The sequence below is a fragment of the Channa argus genome, chromosome 24, assembly GCF_033026475.1.
Source record: "Channa argus isolate prfri chromosome 24, Channa argus male v1.0, whole genome shotgun sequence".
Lineage (NCBI taxonomy): Eukaryota > Metazoa > Chordata > Actinopteri > Anabantiformes > Channidae > Channa > Channa argus.
In genome coordinates this window covers 398896-418132 of record NC_090220.1, presented here as the reverse complement: position 1 = coordinate 418132, position 19237 = coordinate 398896, and the positions used below count along the sequence as shown (strand labels likewise).

Here is a 19237-nt window from a genome sequence, read left to right as displayed (position 1 = left end):
GTTTAAAATTTACTGTGCTTATATAATATACCGTTAGGTGGAAAAGTTAGCCTACCCTTCTTTTGAATAGGCAAAAAGTGTAAAATGTTTATTTTTTCAACATAATTGGCTAGTACAAACATTTTACAAAATTTTTCATTATTTTACTATAAGCTTGTAGCAATATATACCAATTTCGAACAATACTGCATTGCTATTATGTCAGGTTTAGGGTCAAATCTGCATTGCTTACATGCTATTTCAATGTTTTTTTCATCAGTAGAAATAACAAATATTAAAGGAGTTAAAAAAAAAGTAAAATATTAAAATTAGATTAGTGGAAAAGTTTGCATGCCCTTGATAAATGAATTAAAATAAATTTTTTAATAAAAGAACATATACTAGCCACATCTGTGATAAATATTGAGTTGTGAAAAAAAATGTAACCCATTTGCAGTTTCAAAATACAAGGATGCAAACTTTTGCATCTTTTTATTTACTAGCTCATGGCATGCATGTGAATTGGTGACTTTAAATTGCCTGTAAGTGTGAATTGTTGTCTCTCTGTGTATTCCTCTCAGTCTTTGCCCTGAGACAGACTGATGAACCACCCAGGGTGCACTTGGTCACCCAGTCACTCCTCACAGGATGTGAAAATGGATAATAAATGGAAAATTTAGTTTTATTGTAAAATAACAATAAATGACAAACCAGGCATATATTAAAATTCATAGCAGAGCATTTAATCTTTGAATGCATGGATCTATAAAGTGCTAAGTTACAACTGCAGATAACAGCAAACCGACATATTGAAACCAGGGTTTACATCATGGTTGGTTTGAAAGAGTAGAGCAGATAAACAGTAAATGATGTGTTCATGGAAGTGAAGAGATGTAGAATATTCAAATGCATCGCTGACACAGAGGGCAGAAAACTAGGCAGCTGGGCACTCAGCTAAAGAAGCAACAGAAAAAGAAGTTTTTATTATTTACAGGGTAATTTATGTAAAACCTCTACACTGACTGAAAAAAAACGTACCATTTTTTGGAAGGAAAACAATGTTTTCAGGCAGGATGCCAGACTCCAAGGAGAACTGCCTGAACTTCTCCTGCAGGTCAGTACTGAGATCCACTCCACGGCCTGTCAAATAGAAATAAGTCATGCAACTGTGCACATGTATTTAATGTCTGGACAAATTTATAGTGATCGAACAGAGAGCGGCTTCATAGGAAAGGATGACTTCACCATAGAGTTTGTTGACAATGGTGGAAACACCCGCCTTGGTCTTGATGGTGTGGGTCAGGGCGTACTCGTCATACTTTACATCAACCCAGCGCATGTCATTCTCACTCCCCCAGCCTAACAGAGGAAGGAAAATAAATCATGTAGAAACAGAAGTACTCTGGACACTTTAACTGTAATTGTTGCTTGCATGCCTCTGTGTGTTCACTGTCTGCGTGCACTTGTGTGGCTTCACTCACGCTGACATGTGTATGCAAACTTCCCAGGCACGTCAGTCCTCTTGGCCACGCTATTCTTTCTCCAACAAGAACCATCAGACCTGCAAAGAAACCACAGGAACCCAATTTAGTGTGTCAGTGTGTTAGTGTGTTCTTTACTTATGTAAATCTCCTTTCTCCCCATCTGTCCTCTCACACGCACTTGAGACTGGCGAATGATATGTCCAGGTCCCCTTCAGCAGTTGGGGTTAACATGGCCGTGCCCATCTTCATGCTGGCTTTGCGATTGGCAAACCACTGGGCATCACTGGCAATTCCAATCAGATACCATTTTCCTGCCACCTGCAGGCAAACATAGCCGAAATGCAATGAAAATACCAAATATACTATGATGAATTCATTTTAGACTTGAGGAAATTTAAACATTTGAAAAGGTTTTTACCATCTTGCTGTATTGCAACATATTGTTACAACTCCGACAAGAGCTCACATGCTTTACAAAATGTTATTTAAATAGCTGGGAAAAATAAGCAAGTTTACATTATGAAAAGCGAACATAAAAAGATACTATAAACATGAGTTTATATTTATTTTATCTAACTTCATATGTTCTATCAAATAACTTTTTGTATTTGACAGATTATAACAAAATAATAAAATAATAAAACACACCCTAAATTTATATTATAACTAAAATATAAATAAACAACCAGGTGTTTACCTGCTGTAAATTGAAGTCGGCCTGTGGCACAACTTCAGAGGAAACCATCAAGGAGCAGAGCAGAGCTCCCAGCACTGTTAGCAGTTGGGTCATAGCAGCTGAGGGTCCGTCAACAGTCAACAATAATGGAAAAGAGTGTTGCGACAGATCTGGAGCTCTGTTGTTCAGGTTCTGCCTGACCACCCCTTATATAGTGGAGAGGGAGATTACTTTCCCTCCTAGCCAGCAAATACCCACATACACACACATACACCCACACCCACACAAGCCCTGGAGCTCGGATGGGTTCAAACATGCGAAGCTTCAGGCAAATGCTGGTTTATAGCCCTGCCAGAGCAAAACTTCAATCTATATTCCAAGAAGCAAAAGCAAGACAGCAGAATGGTTCAAAGAAATGACATAAGCTGAAAAACCTGGGTCAAAACTCTATCCTGTCTTTCACTTAGGTAAGGTTGGAAAGCAACACGTTTGATAATTCCATTATGTTATGCAACTTCCTGTGTGTGTGAGCAGGAACAAAAAGTGGTAAACACCACCGTGGTTGCTCTCCAGGACCTTCTATGGCAGAGTTCACAGAATCAAATTCCGCTGTCAGCAGTTGTGATAGTCAAAAACATCAAGCACTGACTTGTGGTGAACTGAAATGCTCTCCTGTAGAACTTTAGTGTCTCATTAATGCGCTTGAAGTTTGTAAATATATTCCCTTCTGACATGATATGCCCAAAGGTATCAAATTCCTGGTGTGTCACATGGTCTTCATCAGCAGATGGAATAAAACTGAAGCGGTACACAGGAAATTAGAAATGGAGTTTAACTCTATTTAATCTGCTGAAAGATATCCACAGAGTGGACCTTTTGTTTCATCAGCTGCTGTTTCTAAGGCTGAGATTTCTTAACCAATCCGTTAAACTGAGGTGGACAAGAATTAAAACCGGAAAGATAAACAAAATAGATGGTTTGGTAAAAAGGCAGGAGGGTTCTTGAGAAGATGAGGTTGTGTAACAAGTTGGAATCAGACTATGCAGTCAGACACAAGAAGATACATGCCATGGTTCAAACATTTCTCCTACTTGCAGGCTTTGCTAGTCTAAACATGTTTTGCACCAAGAAAACCAACATTTAAAGCAAAGTCATCTAGAAGACGATTATATATTTGAACATAAAGTCAAAACACTGTAGCTGCAGCTAAATGGTGCACAATTTACTAATTGCCACACTAATGTGTTGCAGGAATGTGCAGATTTATGAATCTACTTTACATTTTGACAACAAATTGTTTAATTGAAGCATTGTGCAGATTAACAATCTTTTATTATGTGCCGGCTCGTAAATACACTCTAATATGACTAACATGACATGAATATGGCGTTACCTTTGTTAAATCATATTGCTGCACTCCATGCTCACATCCCCACTTTTTTTTATAAATGCCAGGAACATTTTATTTAACACCACCATCTACCCTACAGAAATTATGGCGGAAAAGTTTGATGAAAAATCTCATAGAATCTCTAACATAGTCACTGATAAAAACATCTGCCATGTGATGAAAAGGAGCTCCAAGGCACGCACACAAACACACTATATATAGCATAGACTGAACATTTAGTGAGGGCACGATGAAAGGCATAAACTGAAAACAGTGTGTTGTGTAATTTTCATTCTTCTTTATTCCTTTAGCATTCAAGCTACAGCAGTAGTTTGGCCGCATGAGGGCACTGGAGCAAAAGAGTTTAGTCCTCCAGGGTTAATGGGCCATAAGTATTCAACATAAACAGTAATGGATGCTTTGCCATGGACACATTTCAGTTTACAAAAAGATTTTTTTAAGGTTTTTTAAACTAATTAAAGAAAAATCCAGAATGACTGAAAGAGCAAAGTGTGGAAAAAAGGAACTACCTACATTATACCAAGCCATCTGATAAACATGGTAGTGGTGCTGTTTAAGTTGGGCAGGTACCAGCGGAACCAGCCCACTGGCAGTTATTCATAATTTCATTGTCGAAAAAGCAGATGAACACAGAGTTCTATCCCAGGAGGGAATGTGTGCTCAGATTCATACGGCTGAAAGTGAGATTCTGTCCAAATGATGTGATGCCAACATGTTTGGCCTCAGGGATTTTTTTCTCTCCTGATATATGTGTGGTGAGCTGGGAATAAATAGATGGACTAAACATATATAGTAACTAAAGCAACCAAGGTGAAAGATGAGGTAGAATTGAAGCTAAAACCACATACAGCTGAGAGTTTCTTCATTTACAAGGCTTTTTCCAACTAATGAAATATATATAAATAAAAAATTCCCCACTCGCTCCTTCTTTTAGGGGAGGTCTTATTCCTTCCTTCAGGCTTGTGTCCTCTACCAGTGGCATGGGAGCTTTAGGGACCTGCACAGTGTCTTAGTTGTTCCTAGGACTGCAGACTTCTGGACAGAGATCTCAGATGTTGTTCCTGGAATCTGCTGAAATCACTCTCCCAGTTTGAGGATCACAGACCCCATTGTTCCTATTACCATAGGTACCACTTGTACCTTCACCTTCCACATCTTTTCTAACTACTCTTTCAAACCTTGGTATTTCTCAGGCTTCTTGTGTTACCTCTTCCTGATGTTCTTGGGATTGCTACATCTACCACCACAGCCTTGTTCTTCTGTTTGTGCACGACTATGTCAGGTTGCTTGGTCATTACCAGTTTGTCAGTCTGTATCTGGAAGTCCCCCAGGATCTTAGCTCTGTCATTCTCCACCACCTCTGATGGTGGTACATACCGTCCAGGGGTTTGTCCTTCCATGAAGATTCCTGCTCTTCTCTCCCTTGCTCCTCTGGTGTCTGCAGCCTGAAGTTTTCACTAAGCACTTCATCACATGGTGTCATCTTCCTCTTGTATTTGTGGATCTTGTTTGTTTCATCCTCTTTTGGCCAGCTTATTGTGCCAGCAGGTTACATGATGACTGGGAGGGTGTAGGTGTTTATCGCCTGGACTTTGTTCTTGCCATTTAGCTGACTTCTCAGGTCTTGCCTTTCTCCTTGCAGGTACTTGAGGGGGTTCATGCCTATGTACAACAGCAGCAGGGACATAGCATCTCCTTGGTATGTGCTGCACTTGACGTTGACTTGTGCAATTGACTTGAAGTTGGCCTCTCTCTCTCTCTCTCTCTCTCTCTCTCTATATATATATATATATATATATATATATATATATGTGTGTGTGTGTGTGTGTGTGTGTGTGTGTGTGTGTGTTTGTTTAATGTGTATGCTAAAGCATAGAGAACAATGAAGGAGCGACTGTCCATTTAGCACATTTAGAGCAACTTTATGGAAAACGCACAGACTGATCTGAAGGTGGCACTAGAGTAAAGACCAAACTGACCAGCTCACTGAAGCCATGGTCATGAAAGCACGGAGCAGTGGAGCTGGTAAAGTTATTTAAACAGAGGAAGTGTGTTGACTCCAACAGTATAATTCTTTGCTCCACTCAATGTGTGCATTATGAGAAATGATAATAGAAAATAATGGGAAATGTATGGACTGAAACATTAAATACATTTTTTAAAAGGTTTAAAAATATTATTGATCACAAGACGCGATGTTTGTTTGATTTGTATCTGATTTTTTACAGGAAAAGATCATGAATGTCTGTAAATGTGTATCGCAGGGCAGCAAGCAAGCAGCACTATGAGAAAACAAAGGACATAAACATCAGCACCACAGAGAAGAATATTAATTGAATAAGACAAGTAAAGCAGATGAAAGTAGATGTTCTTTTAGATATGGCTGAAGTTGTTTCAAGAAGTCCAACACGATGTGGGAGGATATTTTCCTGGGATTTCTCCAAGTTTGATGTCTCTAGAATGCTTCCACCTCACCTGATTCCATCGTGAGGTGAAACCTGAAAATCTACATCTAAGGTCTTCACTGTACAAAGGATGAACATGCTTACTACAGTCACAACACAACCTTTAAGGCCATTTACACCCTATTTTACACCCATATAGTTGTGTTAGTTTGAAATATAATGACTAATACCCCCTCACAGAGCATAAAGAATTCACAAATTAAAATGAGTTTAATGTATTATATAACAGGTAGAATGCAATAAAGTCAAGAGCTGATTCTAAGAAATACGTTAGATTGAATTCTTCACACATGCTGCATTTACATCTTCTGTTATCAAGACATAAGTGAAACTAGACCACATCTGTGAGGTTGGAGCAAGTAGAGACCGAGGCATCTGTCATGGTTAGGAACTCAACCCAGTTTTGATAGAAGCCACGTGAGTGCTCTCCTGTGTCGATGACGAGTCCCCACAGGCGGCTCTGGCCTGTTTTGTTCCTCAGAGCCAGTTGAGCCTCTCGCTCTGTCACATTGAAGCTGATGTTCAGAACCTGTATCACCAGCAGATAAATCAATCCACCTGTGACGATGCCACTGTACCATGCACAGGTGAAGCAAAGTGCCGTGCTATTAGAATAAAGAAAGAGTGAATATTATTTGTTGCCTTTGTCATCACTTCAAGTTGCTTTTTGTGGCTTTACTTTAGTGTGTAAATGTGCGTTAATGGTTTTAAATTTCCCTCTGACTTCCCTATATTACAATTTCTGTCTGCTTCTAGCTGAAAATCTTTTTTATTATTAGAAGTTCATATGATGTCATCTGGATGAGGTCTGGAAAAGCAGGTTGACCATGATTACAACCTTCATAGTGTGACCAACAAGATGACATAATCTGAACGTTCCTCCCAAGTGATGTCATCTGGAGGCATTTTTCAGCTAGAAGAAGAAAGATATTTTGATATTGGAAAGTCAGTGGGAATTTTAATGGCATTTTTGTACATGTACTACCCAAAATAGAACCACCAGAAGCAAGTTCAGTATCAATGAAGGTGTTTTTATAATATCTCTGCAGTAAAAAGCTTTTGTAAACATTCCTTAAAAAAAGCATGCGCTTATTAATCCAATTTAATTTTCAGTCAACATCCCACAATCCAAAGTGAAACAAATGATAAAATTGCCATATTTTCCATGTTTGTCTGTACTAAGAAAACAATAAATATATGTTTTTAAAAAAACTGTAAATAACACAATTTCAACAGGTTTAATAGTGGCAGGACAGGTGTGTTTGAGTTTGAAGACGCTGGTAGAAGTTTCAAAGGAAACACAATATACAAAGATTTGTGTACCTTGGCTGACTGTAGACGCCGGGGCAGTAGAAGAGAGCTGTCATTAGATACTGTTGAGGACAGATGCTGCAAAGCACTAAACTAATCCCATACAGAGAGGTCAGCGCGAACACAGACAGGGTCAGCAGGAAACTGCGATGGTTTGCCTGTCCAACACAGCTGTTTATCCTACAACATCTCAACACGTTCACACATGACACAGACACACATGACAATTTACCAGTTAAACCCAAAAACAGCCAATTTAAGCAACAACACATTGCCTGATAATTGGAAAGCATACACCTGCCAGGGTATGTAAAGAAATGACTAGTACTTTTTTAGGTTTACATTGAGGTCTATATGCATATTACTTGTTCTTGTCCACTTGCACAATCATGCCTTGTAGTTTGCTGATATACACATATGGCATGGTTGAATGAAATGTAGTTTTAAACTACAGTGAATAATAAATCAGTGAAGCAATATTGCAAAATATTGCAACAGTACCTCTACTTGGACACAATTAATGAGTTGTAAAACAATTTACAGAGAATAGTTTTAGAGCAGGTGCACACTTGGTGGCGTATGTAAGCCCAGGGCAGGACTGGATCTTGGCATCCTGGCAGTGTGCACAGCAGGAGGGCATGTCGGCCAGCCCAAGCACACAGACAAGAACATTTTAAACTGTTTCATCGAAAGCTTCATCCTCTCAGTTGTCCCGAGATGGATTGAGATATTCTTGCTAATACCTTTGGAAGAAAAATTTCCCAAATAAAACTGTTATAGTAAGATCTGCAGATTATTTTGAATAACTCAAACTGTGCTTCTGGAAACATACACTACATTTGAGTTTTTTAAGTATCGCTTTTTTCAAGTTAGGTTCTGCATACTAAATTCCATTGTCTATTGTTGTTTGAAGGTGGCTATAAAATCGCAAAAATAGGACAGAATGGACCAAGCATATCTGCATAGCCAGTAAAAACATAGGTAAGGAGAAAATGTGTTTTAAGTCACATTTAAACACTAATCACTGATAGATGTATGTCTATCTAAAAGATATGGTTGCTGCTTGTTGAGTAGCATAAATGGTGCAGCTTATTTGATGATGTCAAGCCCAGCCAAACAATGCAGTTACGAGCACCATCAGGTTTAGCCCTAGTGTGTGTGCGCTTTAAAAAGGAGCAATCTAAACTGTACATTTTAGGTATATATTTCATCATAATTCTAAATGCACAAGGCAGAAAAGAAAGGAAGTTACACAAGAAATATATAAAAGAAATCCAACCCACCAGATACAGTGGTGGTCCAGACGCTGGACACATGACCCACATGTCCGACAGTGTCCAGCCCTCGGTGGTCGCATTATTTTGCACGTTTGACACCTGCTCCATTTTGCTGTTAAGACCTCTTTTGTCATCTGTAATTCTGCTGAAGTCCCTGCAGAGGAGGCTGCTGATAGGATAGATCCAATAAGTTCTTTAGAGTCCTTTGCATTCTTCTGACGCTGGCTGTGTAACTCATGTAGAGAAGTGGTCACAAATCCTGGGCCTCTCTTGGTGTGAATCAGAGAAATGAGAGTGAAAATCATCCCAGACGTCACAGCACACACCTGGAGCTGGGTGACATCCCCGCGTGGCAAAATCTCTGTGATGAACAAGTAATACATGTAGGCCAGAGAGTAGAGTGCAAGAGTGAGGAAGAAGAGGGTGCGTTTCTTCTTTCGGTGTGTGGCATAGTAGTACCAGAGGACCAGTCCAGGCAGGACTGTCAGAATGATGACCCCCAGCAGAAAGTGCAGAGCTGCAACCCGAAGTAGCAGAGGCAGCAGCACCAGCGCTGGGATCATAGAGATCTCCAGGTTGTCGATCATTGCCCCAAGAACAGGAGACTGACATCCACTTTTAGGTGGTTTGTCTTTCAGCCACCTACAAACGACGAATACAACTGCTACAAGTATTTAAAGTATTTTTGTTTTATTTTATTTTTTCCCAAAATGCCACCTTTATTTAAATTTGAGTGAATATTTGATTCAACACTAGACTCTTCATACCTGTTAAAGGCTTCATCCAGATTTTCACAGTCACAGCAACCATACTGATAGATATCACATTCACAGCAACACATAGGGTCATCTGGCTCAGGAGGCTTTAACTTCTCCCATTTCATTTCTGCTGGCTAAAGATAATATTGTCATTTACAAGCTGTTATTTGAACACAAAATGCCATCATTTTAAAACTTAATGATCTTGAACAGTGAACTACAGAGGTACAGCTAATTATGATAAATATGTAACTTACTGTTGTAGTACACACACACACACACACACACATACACACACAAACACACACACATAAAATGGGTTATAGCGTTATCAAAGGCAGAACATGGCCAAAACTCCCCATGAACACTTTTTACCTAAATATCAAGAGTACAGTGTACCCTTTAATTAAGAGCTCTTTATCATTCTTTGAGATTTACCAAATGAATCGAACATTTCAAACTTATCAAACACACACACACTCATGGTCCACTCATGTCATATTTGTTATCACTGTTTTTGCTTATTTTATTATAGTTATACATTTAATAATTTGAAGCATTTTAAATTTCACTACATCCTTTAGAGGCACTAACTTTTTAAACGTATTGGATGCTCTGTAACTATTCCTCTGACTCTTTTTGCTAAATTAAAATCAGATGTTTGGTTTATATGCATTATGTAATATACAATAGCACCAGTGAACAATAAAACATGACAACCTGTAAAAGTGAGTCAGGTTCAACATCTCAGAAACAACATTAATATTTATAAAAAATTATGAACTCCAGAACATAATTTGGTAAGGTGCATTTATAAATCCACACTGCAAAAACACAATAACAATGATGTGTTCAAAGCAAACCAGACGGAAACAGATGGCAGCTACTACTCTTTTTTACTGTTTGTAATAACATAAGCTGTAATCCTCCTGTAAGTACAAAGCACTTAATGTGAAATGTATAAAGCTACACAATAATAACAGTAAGTAGTGTGTGAAGTAACAGTATTATATAGGTTACAGCATCTTACAGTATATTGGAATCAGCCTGTAACACACGAAAAGATTTTCCTAGTCTGAAGATTCTACATCTTTTCACATCCCCAAGAGCTTCTAATGTAATTTGTTGAAACAAGGCCACTGTGTCCACAGAGATAAACTATCTGGGCCAGCAAACTCAAGCCCTCAACACTTTCAGATATATTGTAATAACTGTCAATGTGATTTATTATTATAGTCCAGTTTATAGCCTGTAACCCAAGTGTTACAGGGTTGTAACATACAGCCTGACCCTGATCTATACAGGAATACACAGAGAAAATTACAAGACACACAATTTTTGTGTGGTTTTTCATGGCAACATTTTTCATGGCTATATTTCAGACTCAGAAATGTCTGACACTGATCACTATTACTCACCAGCAGTGACTTATTTATCTTTTTATCCATAATTTCTACTTGCGCTAATAGGAAAATTCACCTTCATAGAGCCAGAATTAAGCTTTTGTCTATGGACTTACCTTTTGTCTCCACAACAAAACTGCAAAAGTATCAAAACATGTGGGCCGATATGTCAGAGTTCCTCTTTCCGAGGAAAGATGACCCCTTGTCATCAAGCTCCTTCTCTGAAGTATTGAAGGGGTAAAAAAAAAGCAGCCCAGTTTCTCATCAGTCATTTGTGTTGAAAAAAGAAATTGGTGTTTTTCTGCTCTGATGGTGCTGCGGCGACAACGCATGAGTCCAGTGAGATGGTTTTCATTACTTGGATTCCCACGATGGAAGAGTCCCAGTGGAGGCAACTTGGATTTTTCCTGACAAGTGGTTTAATATTGTGTTGCATTTTCCAGCTAACGTTTCCACCTTTCTCAAATATCATTAAATAGTTCAAAAGTCGTTCTCTAGCATACTCAGCCGGGTTTTGCCATTTACCATTTATGGTTTTAATTCTGGCACGCTTGGTAAATATAGGCACTTTCTCAACTTGTTGAGGGAGCCAGGAAGCCAGAACTCTTTCATACCTCTTCTCATGGCCCTGATAATCCACACTGAGCTAGATGAGAGTGCGTATTGGAAACATGACAGGCACTCATAGATGGTGAGGGAGTGAGCGATGATCCACAGGGCAGCTCCACCCTCCGGGATCATATTTCCTCCCATAAGCAACTTGAACTTCTGCTCACACACAGAAAACTCTGGAAGGTTGTACGTGTGAAATCAATGGCAAAACTGCTCATGTGTAAAATTGTAAAATAAAGCCTATGTTTCCACACATACTTGTATACTAATACTGACAAGGGATTCCTGCAGGCAAGTTTTCTTTCCTGCTATCCCACTGCAGGGTCAAATACTTGACAGATTGTAAGTGAGAACAAATGACAGCTGAACTTAAGCAACAAGGCCTCACAAAAGATCAAATGATACAAAGGCAGCGTTGTTCTGAATTTGAAGGCAGTCACAAGTGTTATAAATGAACTGAAGGTGATGCCCTTTTCCACTTTCACTTTTATGTGAGCAAACCCATGTATGGTTTTGTTAATGTGTTGTTAATGCACTGCTCATCAGCCATTACATTAACAGGAAAAGAGGAGAAAGACAGGTGCACAAGCTATAAATTGGTATATTCCAAGACCTCTGAAACCTCTTAATGTCCAGCGTGAGTCTGGATGGATGGAATCAATGCAGAGAAAAGATGCTGCTCTTGCTCTTGAGGGTTATGCTTCCATTAGTCTCGATGGAGCCCGGAACATGAGATAGCGGCCCTAATCTATTTTAGAGGAATTAATGCTGTGAGACGTAGACAAGAGACTGAACTAAAAGTGCATGCCAGAGATTACACATCAGCAAACTGCAAGGATGCTGCATTTGCAACAAGAACAGCACTAGGAGTGAGCCCTGCAAACAGGAAGCCACGCAGCTAATCATTTGCTGTCATGTTTGTGTGCAGTGATGGGCTTCTAACGCGTTAAAGTCTGTGGCTTTAATTGTCTTTAACATGTTTTGTGCAGTGCAGATGGCCACTGTATTTCTGCAGAACAGCAGTTTTTTCTTTAAAGATAAGACAGAAAACAGCCACATTAAACCCCATTAAAATAATCATCCATCAGGAAAAAAGGCTGCTTCTCTCTTTGTTTATGTTTCCCGCATCGTCTGTGTTATTGTGTTTGTGGGTGCTAGTGCGTGTGTGCGCTCAAGTTTTAACTGTTGTGAGTTACCCTCTTTTAACGTTGGTTTTTTGTTGTAGTTTAAAAATAAATTTCTTTTTAAGTGCTACTTTTTTGCACAGTTCAAAATTTACTTTTTCAATATCCGTGCTACCCTTTTCCACAACCAATAAGAATCCTTTGCCTTAAAAATAATAATTTTTATTCCAAATTAAACCTAACATTGTTGTGTGGACTTGGATCTGGTCCCCTGGCAGGTAGTTTTTAGATGGTAATAACATGGAATGAGGTTGGCGGAATATTAGGGAGATAAATTTAAAATGACCCATATGATGTTGTGATGATGTGAATATTTGACAGTGCACTAATGTTTCATGCTTATGTCATATTTCACACAGTCTGAACATCATGAAGTGTTTAAGGAAAAACCTATTCTAGTTGCATACATTGTGTAATGTAAAGTATAAATTCCCCCCCAACTTATTTCAAAAGTCCTAAAATTACTCTAAGGAAATATTAGATTTCAAAAGGTTAGTCCATCAATCAAACCCACATCACATTGAAGCATGTGTGTGCCACCTAGAGGTGAAAGTCTTCTACTGAATGTTTGTCTTCATAAAGTAGAAGACAAAGTTCTACACTCCTGTTCAGTTGTTTTAAATAAACAGATGTCATTTTGATCAATTCGGGCCCAATGATTTTAATAACTACAACTTTGCACATCACATGATGCATTTGATTAAGAGAACAGCAATAAACCATGAATACAATATTGATAATTTTTAAAAACACAACAGAAACATCCATTCATAAAGTATATAATCTGGAATCACACTTGAGAAATTAAAGGTGGAAGAATTCTATAACCCCCCGATACAACACAGTGCTTCTGTCCCTTTAAACTTGTTCATTATCCCATTTGACTTGTCACATGTAGGCAAAAGACACTCATCTTTCCACTCTTTGTTGTCAGTAGCAGCTGAGTGCCAGAGTGTCACCTGACTGGGGCCCAATGATTTCACCCACCAGGCAGACATTCAGAACATGCACTCTTTAATTTGCACTGTTTTGCACTGAGGATATGGTCCTTGAGAACGGGGCTTGAAGGTAAAAATTTACTCCTCCAGGGAGTGGAAGGCATTGCTCATTTCCTCCAGCAACTGGGCGCAGTCTGCTTTAATCTTAGCTTCGCCATCTTTAATGGGGTCCTAAAGAATTTATTGAACATAGAGAGGCATTATGTTAACACAGAAGAACTGCTATGTAATAAAAGTAGAAAACATGAAATAAACATGAGAAAAACATCATCTCTTCCAAAAATGAGTAACAACCTTAAACTTTAAGGAGCTGATCTTGTACAGAATCTCTCCCATATGCTCTTTAATTATCATCCAGGTGATTTTCTTGTCACTCTGTGCTGTGGTCTCAACAGCGTGTCGGGCCATGTCATAGAAAGCAATCATGTTTGACATGATGCCAACAGATTTGTAGAAAGGGCAGAACCTATGTTCAGGAAAAGAAGAAATATTAAAGCTCACAGCACCACTTCAGGCCTACTGACTGAAATAGTATATGTTTGGTGATTGGTGAGTTAATTTTAACCTGTCGTAAGTGCTGTAACTGTTCTGCTGCAGGAAGTCATCTTTAATGAGTTTAGCAACTTCTAGAGTGATCTTGTCAGTCTCAGCAAGGGAGGCCTGTGTACAGGAGAATATCAATGTCAACCCAAATCCCTTTTTCAGAGTTGTTTATTTTATTGTGTAGCATTTAAAAGTTCAAATGACTAATTCTACAGCTAATTCTATAAATCTGATTTGACATCAAATACACTTATTAACAGACTTTAAAAAAGGGGGCAATAGGAATATAACACAATTACAATAAAGTGAAATTACACTTACCTTTTGATCCTCTGACCTTCATGCAAACAGATTTAGTACCATATGTACTGTGTATATACAGTAATTGTTATCTGAGCCACAGATAAAATTTCAGTTGTCTGCATTTCACAGGTATTTCGTTGCCTCTGAGGTCATACTGTGTGTTACCATGTTATATAATCTTAACCTTGCCTCACCTTGCCCACAAGCTGCACAATTTCAGCCAAGTCCTCCTCCTCCTGTAGAATCTCCTTAGCTTTTGTACGAAGAGGAACTAAGTCAGGGTAATTCTTTTCATAATAGTCATCCAGAGCTCGTGTGTACTTGCTGTAGCTAATCAGCCAGTTTACAGAGGGAAAGTGCTTTCTCTGAGCCAGCTTCTTGTCCAATCCCCAGAACACCTACCAAGAAGAAAACAATAAAACAGTGGCGCACTCAGGATGGCTTTTAAGGGAGTAATATTGACGGTGAGGCGAATTAAAATAATCAAGCACTACCCATTACTTACCTGAACAATTCCCAGTGTGGCTGAAGTGACGGGGTCTGAGAAGTCTCCACCAGGGGGCGAAACACTGAGTGAAATTCACCATAGCATATAATATGTCATGCGAACAAAAAATGATGCACCTAAAGCCTAAACTCTCTCTGTATGCTTGTATGTTAAAAAGAAAACTTCAATTGAAGTTGGTGATTAAAGCCTTAAAGAACCAAGAACATTGTTTTTATGAACATATTTATCTTAAAACTTTTTAATTGGCTCACTGCACGTTCATTTCACTATTGAATGTATGTGTTGGTGTCTGGAAGTGTAGAGCAGATACGAAAAAAAAAGTTTCATGTAGTTCTCTCTGCTCATCCCTGTTGTCAACTCACGCTGCTACAATGCTGACGCTGCCTTCTCTTTCTGGATTTCCGATGCACTTCACACGCCCAGCGCGCTCATAGAAGGAGGCGAGCCTGGAACCCAGGTAAGCAGGATAACCACTGTCTACGAAGGACAACGTACACAACTAACTGTGACAGACTCACAACATCTTATCTACTGTTTGACTGCATCTTAAGAAATGCAAAAAAAGCCCATTTGGAAAGTATTAATTGACCCTCAGGTTTTGCACATTTTACTGCACAGTAAGTTACTTTAAAATGTGATAAAAAAGCAAATTTTGTGGATGACTACAAACAACATGATATGATGTCAAGTAAAATATGTTTTTAGACATCTGTGCTCATTTATTTAAAATCTAAATCTGAATATGTTCAGAAGTACATGTAAATTACACGTAACCAGTGAACCTACCAGCAGGCATTTCAGCCAGTCTTCCAGAGATTTCTCTCAGAGCTTCAGCCCATCGAGATGAAGAGTCAGCCATCATACTCACATTGTAGCCCATATCTCGAAAGTATTCAGACAGTGTGATCCCTACGCAATAAATTATATTTAAATTTACAAATGCATGAAATGTGCATTTTTCCACAGCTTTCAAAGAAACAAGAAAAAATATATAGGAGCCATAAAATAATAGAAGAAACAATGACACTCTATGATGTGAATGGTTTGTACCAGTATAAATGGAAGCCTCTCTTGCAGCCACAGGCATGTTGGATGTATTGGCAACCAGCGCTGTTCTCTTCATGATGCTCTCAGTTTTGCCGTCAACTTCCATAGTAAGCTGTTGCACAAGACCAATGTAAACCTCACACAATGTGAACGACTCTGTTATGTGTTTTTTATTTTCTCTCAAAACAAATATCACGAGTTTTTCTTCTTTACTTGGCTATTCAGTTACAAACTCGGAGCTACAGTAGCTGAAAGCGTCAAAGCACATTGCAGAAAACCACCAACCTCAGGGAAATCCCGCAGCACTTCAGACATTTCATTACCACGCTCACCGCAGCCCACATATATGATGACGTCACTGTTGGAGTACTTGGACAGGGCCTGTGAGATTACAGTCTTTCCACATCCGAAGGCTCCTGGTATGGCAGTGGTGCCACCCTGCACACAACTATACAGCAAAAGCAGTCAACATAATATATTATAATATAACTGCATAAAGATTTCTTGCCTCTACAACTGGACCCGTTTTTGAGTTTCTGTATTCATGAAGGCAAAATACTGATTTATTTTTTCTTTTTTCTTGAAATGGTTACTTACGGGAAAAGTGCGTCCAGAACTCGCTGACCAGTCAGCAGCGGGTGATTTGCAGCAAGTTTCTCTTCTACGGGACGGATTTGTCGTACTGGCCACACCTGCATCATGTTCAGTTTTTCTTTCACGCCTTCAAATTCAAGCTCCAGAACTACATCCTGAATGCAAAAAGACAGGAATAGGAAGTTCACAGAATATTTGATCAAACAGAATTTGGGCCAAAGTGATTTGGGATAAACTCTCACAGATATGTCATAATTTCCAGGCGGGGCCAGGTAGGTGATGGTGCCTCGCTTGCGAGGTGGAACCATTATCTTGTGTTGGATTAAGGAGTTTTCAAACACTATGCCATAGACGTCGCCGCCTGTTACATGGCTGCCAGCCTGGAAAAGGGGGGACACAATCAAAACAATTGCGGAGGAGAGACATCCAAGTGCAAACAAAACTGTGATTTTCTTACTCGAAGATTCTTGCTTGGGCTAAAATCCCACTTAATGTCTCTGCTAAGAGCACCAATGTTTATTCCTCTTGGGATGTAGATACTTTTAGTGAGGTCATTGATGTCTTTTAGAGGACGCTGGATGCCGTCAAAGATTGAGCCCATTATTCCTGGTCCCAGCTCCACAGAGAGTGGTTTTCCTGTCTGAAGGACCGGATCACCAACACACACACCGGCTACAACATGAAGTCAAGGAAAACACAACAAACTGCAACCTCTATGATTAACTAGTTTTGTCAACAGACAAAGATTGTGTTGTGGCTCTAAACAAAATGTACATTGTCTTTTGTAAAAATCTATTATCCAAATTCAGTTTTGATATGGTATGTTTAACTACAGAAGACAGGACAATGGCTGCAAGGGATACAGGTTTCCTCATAGACCTGAATAGTTGCCATTTCTCCCTCTAAACGGATGATTTCTCCCACCAGCTCACTGTGACCTACACGAACCAGCTCATACATGGCAGCACCTGACATTGAATTAGCTATTACGACTGATGAAAAAAGAAAAAAGAAAGAAATTACTTCAATGATTTTATTTCAATTGGTTGGATGACGAATATGCTGAAAATGTGTATATATTTTACAAGTTTTTGTGGGAGATGATTTCTTTATTGCCCACATGGCTAAATTGACCTATCAAATGCTGGACATTGCAATCTAACCAGTTCAGAAGAAGGGCAGTATATCAGACCTGGTCCAGAAACTCCATGTACAAATCCAAACTTGCTTTCTCGTTCCTCATCCTGGATTAAAGGCAGTTTTGATGTTTCCATTTTGATAATTTCTGTCCTTTACAATTCCTGAAAGAAAGAAAACGAGACAGTGCAGCTACAGGTCATTAACTAACAATGGATTCAATCAAAAGCTGCAGGACAAATGCTCTACTTTTAAAACGAACATTCAGAAGTGTCTCATTCAATCAGGAGTGCGATAGATTAAACTCAAATACAACTGTTCATCACTGAGGATATGTTCTATTTACTAGCTTGATGTAACCTTTCACATACATAAAGCAGAGAAGAAACTGATTTGCAGCAAACATTAACAGCGATATCTTCCTCAGTGCATGTTGCCAAAATAATAAACAATAAACGAATGTCCAAGATTGAGAATACAGCTCAAACTGTAAGCAATTAGTCCGCAACTGTATTAATATCTCACCTTGGTCCAATCTTGCAGTAGTTCAGTTTGTTTAAGGTAGCGCATTGAGGGGAAGCTTCATCACCTGCCGGGCACTGCACTGTCACTTACAGGGCTAAGGAGGAGCTTATCTCTGCTTATCACCTGCCGAGCTCCCCGGTGCCACTGGAGAAAACGTGATTGGCTGACTATAGAGCCAACAAGGCGTCCGACGCTCTACAGTTTCCTGGGATGATAAGTTATGATATTTATCAAATGTTTAAGCAAAGGTTCGCTTAAAAAAGATAATGTTTTCTCTTCTATAATACAACCCAACAGGGAAGCACTGCTGTGAGAAACCTAATTTATAGACAACTAAAAATATTTGCACATTCATTTGATTACCTTGGGCTACTGAGGCCTCCTGTTAGCTTTAGATATACATTTGAATAAATGTTTTCACAAAACAAGACTGTGGAGTTTTTCCCCCTATCATGTCCACTAAAACAGCTTTAGGAAAGGATCTATTCATGGCTGATATTAACAAGAGGCATGATTTCTGGTATCAAACTTACACAAATGAAAAACTGTGAAGATATCCCCACCGACAGAGCTCTGGAGTCGTATTTCCCACCTTTGTGACTATTCTTTCTCTGTTTGTAGTTGTTAGGTTTCTCTTTGTGTACCAGGGTGGCACCAGGACCCAGGCCAGCTTAAGAGCATCAGCAGCTAATAACGAGGCCAAGATCATCTGGACAAGTAAATAAATAAACAGTGCAAAAGAAAGGGCGAACCTTTTTGTCCTCTCTAACCTTCTTCTGGCTTGATATGCTTGCTTTTGCTGGTGACTGTAATTTTTGTTGTATAGCTACACAAGAATAGCCCACCACTCAGTATAGATGAACCTTACATGACTCACACCTGCATCCTGCATTAAGTTGTAAGGTTGAAATCTACACCCTTCCTTTAATCCAGTAAGGAGTTTCCGCTTGGCAGCCTTTACTTATCAGAGGACTGTCAGCTGTGAATGTCACCGGGCCCTCTCTGTTCAGTAAAACAATGAT

General features: G+C 39.1%; 2 protein-coding genes across 4 annotated transcripts; both read right to left on the bottom strand.

Annotated features, from left to right (window-relative positions):
- Positions 1-700: 700 nt before the first annotated feature.
- On the bottom strand, positions 701-11425 carry LOC137109029 (palmitoyltransferase ZDHHC23-A-like). Of its 3 annotated transcripts, XM_067494350.1 has the most exons (9): positions 9371-9495; positions 8610-9245; positions 7339-7506; positions 6383-6620; positions 1642-1781; positions 1461-1540; positions 1225-1338; positions 1018-1119; positions 701-933 (listed from the first exon to the last, which is right to left on the bottom strand). In XM_067494350.1, the coding sequence occupies exons 1-9, from the start codon at positions 9484-9486 to the stop codon at positions 914-916; spliced, it is 1614 nt and encodes a 537-aa protein (XP_067350451.1). In that variant the 5' UTR covers positions 9487-9495; the 3' UTR covers positions 701-913. The 3 variants fall into 3 exon arrangements, with proteins under 3 accessions (XP_067350451.1, XP_067350450.1, XP_067350449.1); XM_067494349.1 differs by lacking the exons at positions 6383-6620; positions 7339-7506; positions 8610-9245; positions 9371-9495 and adding an exon at positions 2161-2335; XM_067494348.1 differs by lacking the exons at positions 701-933; positions 1018-1119; positions 1225-1338; positions 1461-1540; positions 1642-1781 and adding an exon at positions 10881-11425 and having other exon boundaries at positions 2176-6620.
- A 1780-nt stretch (positions 11426-13205) lies between these two features.
- LOC137109219 (V-type proton ATPase catalytic subunit A-like) lies at positions 13206-18873 on the bottom strand. The gene is made up of 16 exons (XM_067494774.1): positions 18749-18873; positions 18216-18420; positions 17746-17854; positions 17417-17545; positions 17011-17225; positions 16796-16933; positions 16557-16708; positions 16245-16407; positions 15963-16071; positions 15699-15821; positions 15275-15389; positions 14910-14973; positions 14599-14802; positions 14124-14218; positions 13853-14024; positions 13206-13729 (listed from the first exon to the last, which is right to left on the bottom strand). The coding sequence occupies exons 3-16, from the start codon at positions 17825-17827 to the stop codon at positions 13637-13639; spliced, it is 1854 nt and encodes a 617-aa protein (XP_067350875.1). The 5' UTR covers positions 17828-17854; positions 18216-18420; positions 18749-18873; the 3' UTR covers positions 13206-13636.
- Positions 18874-19237: the final 364 nt, after the last annotated feature.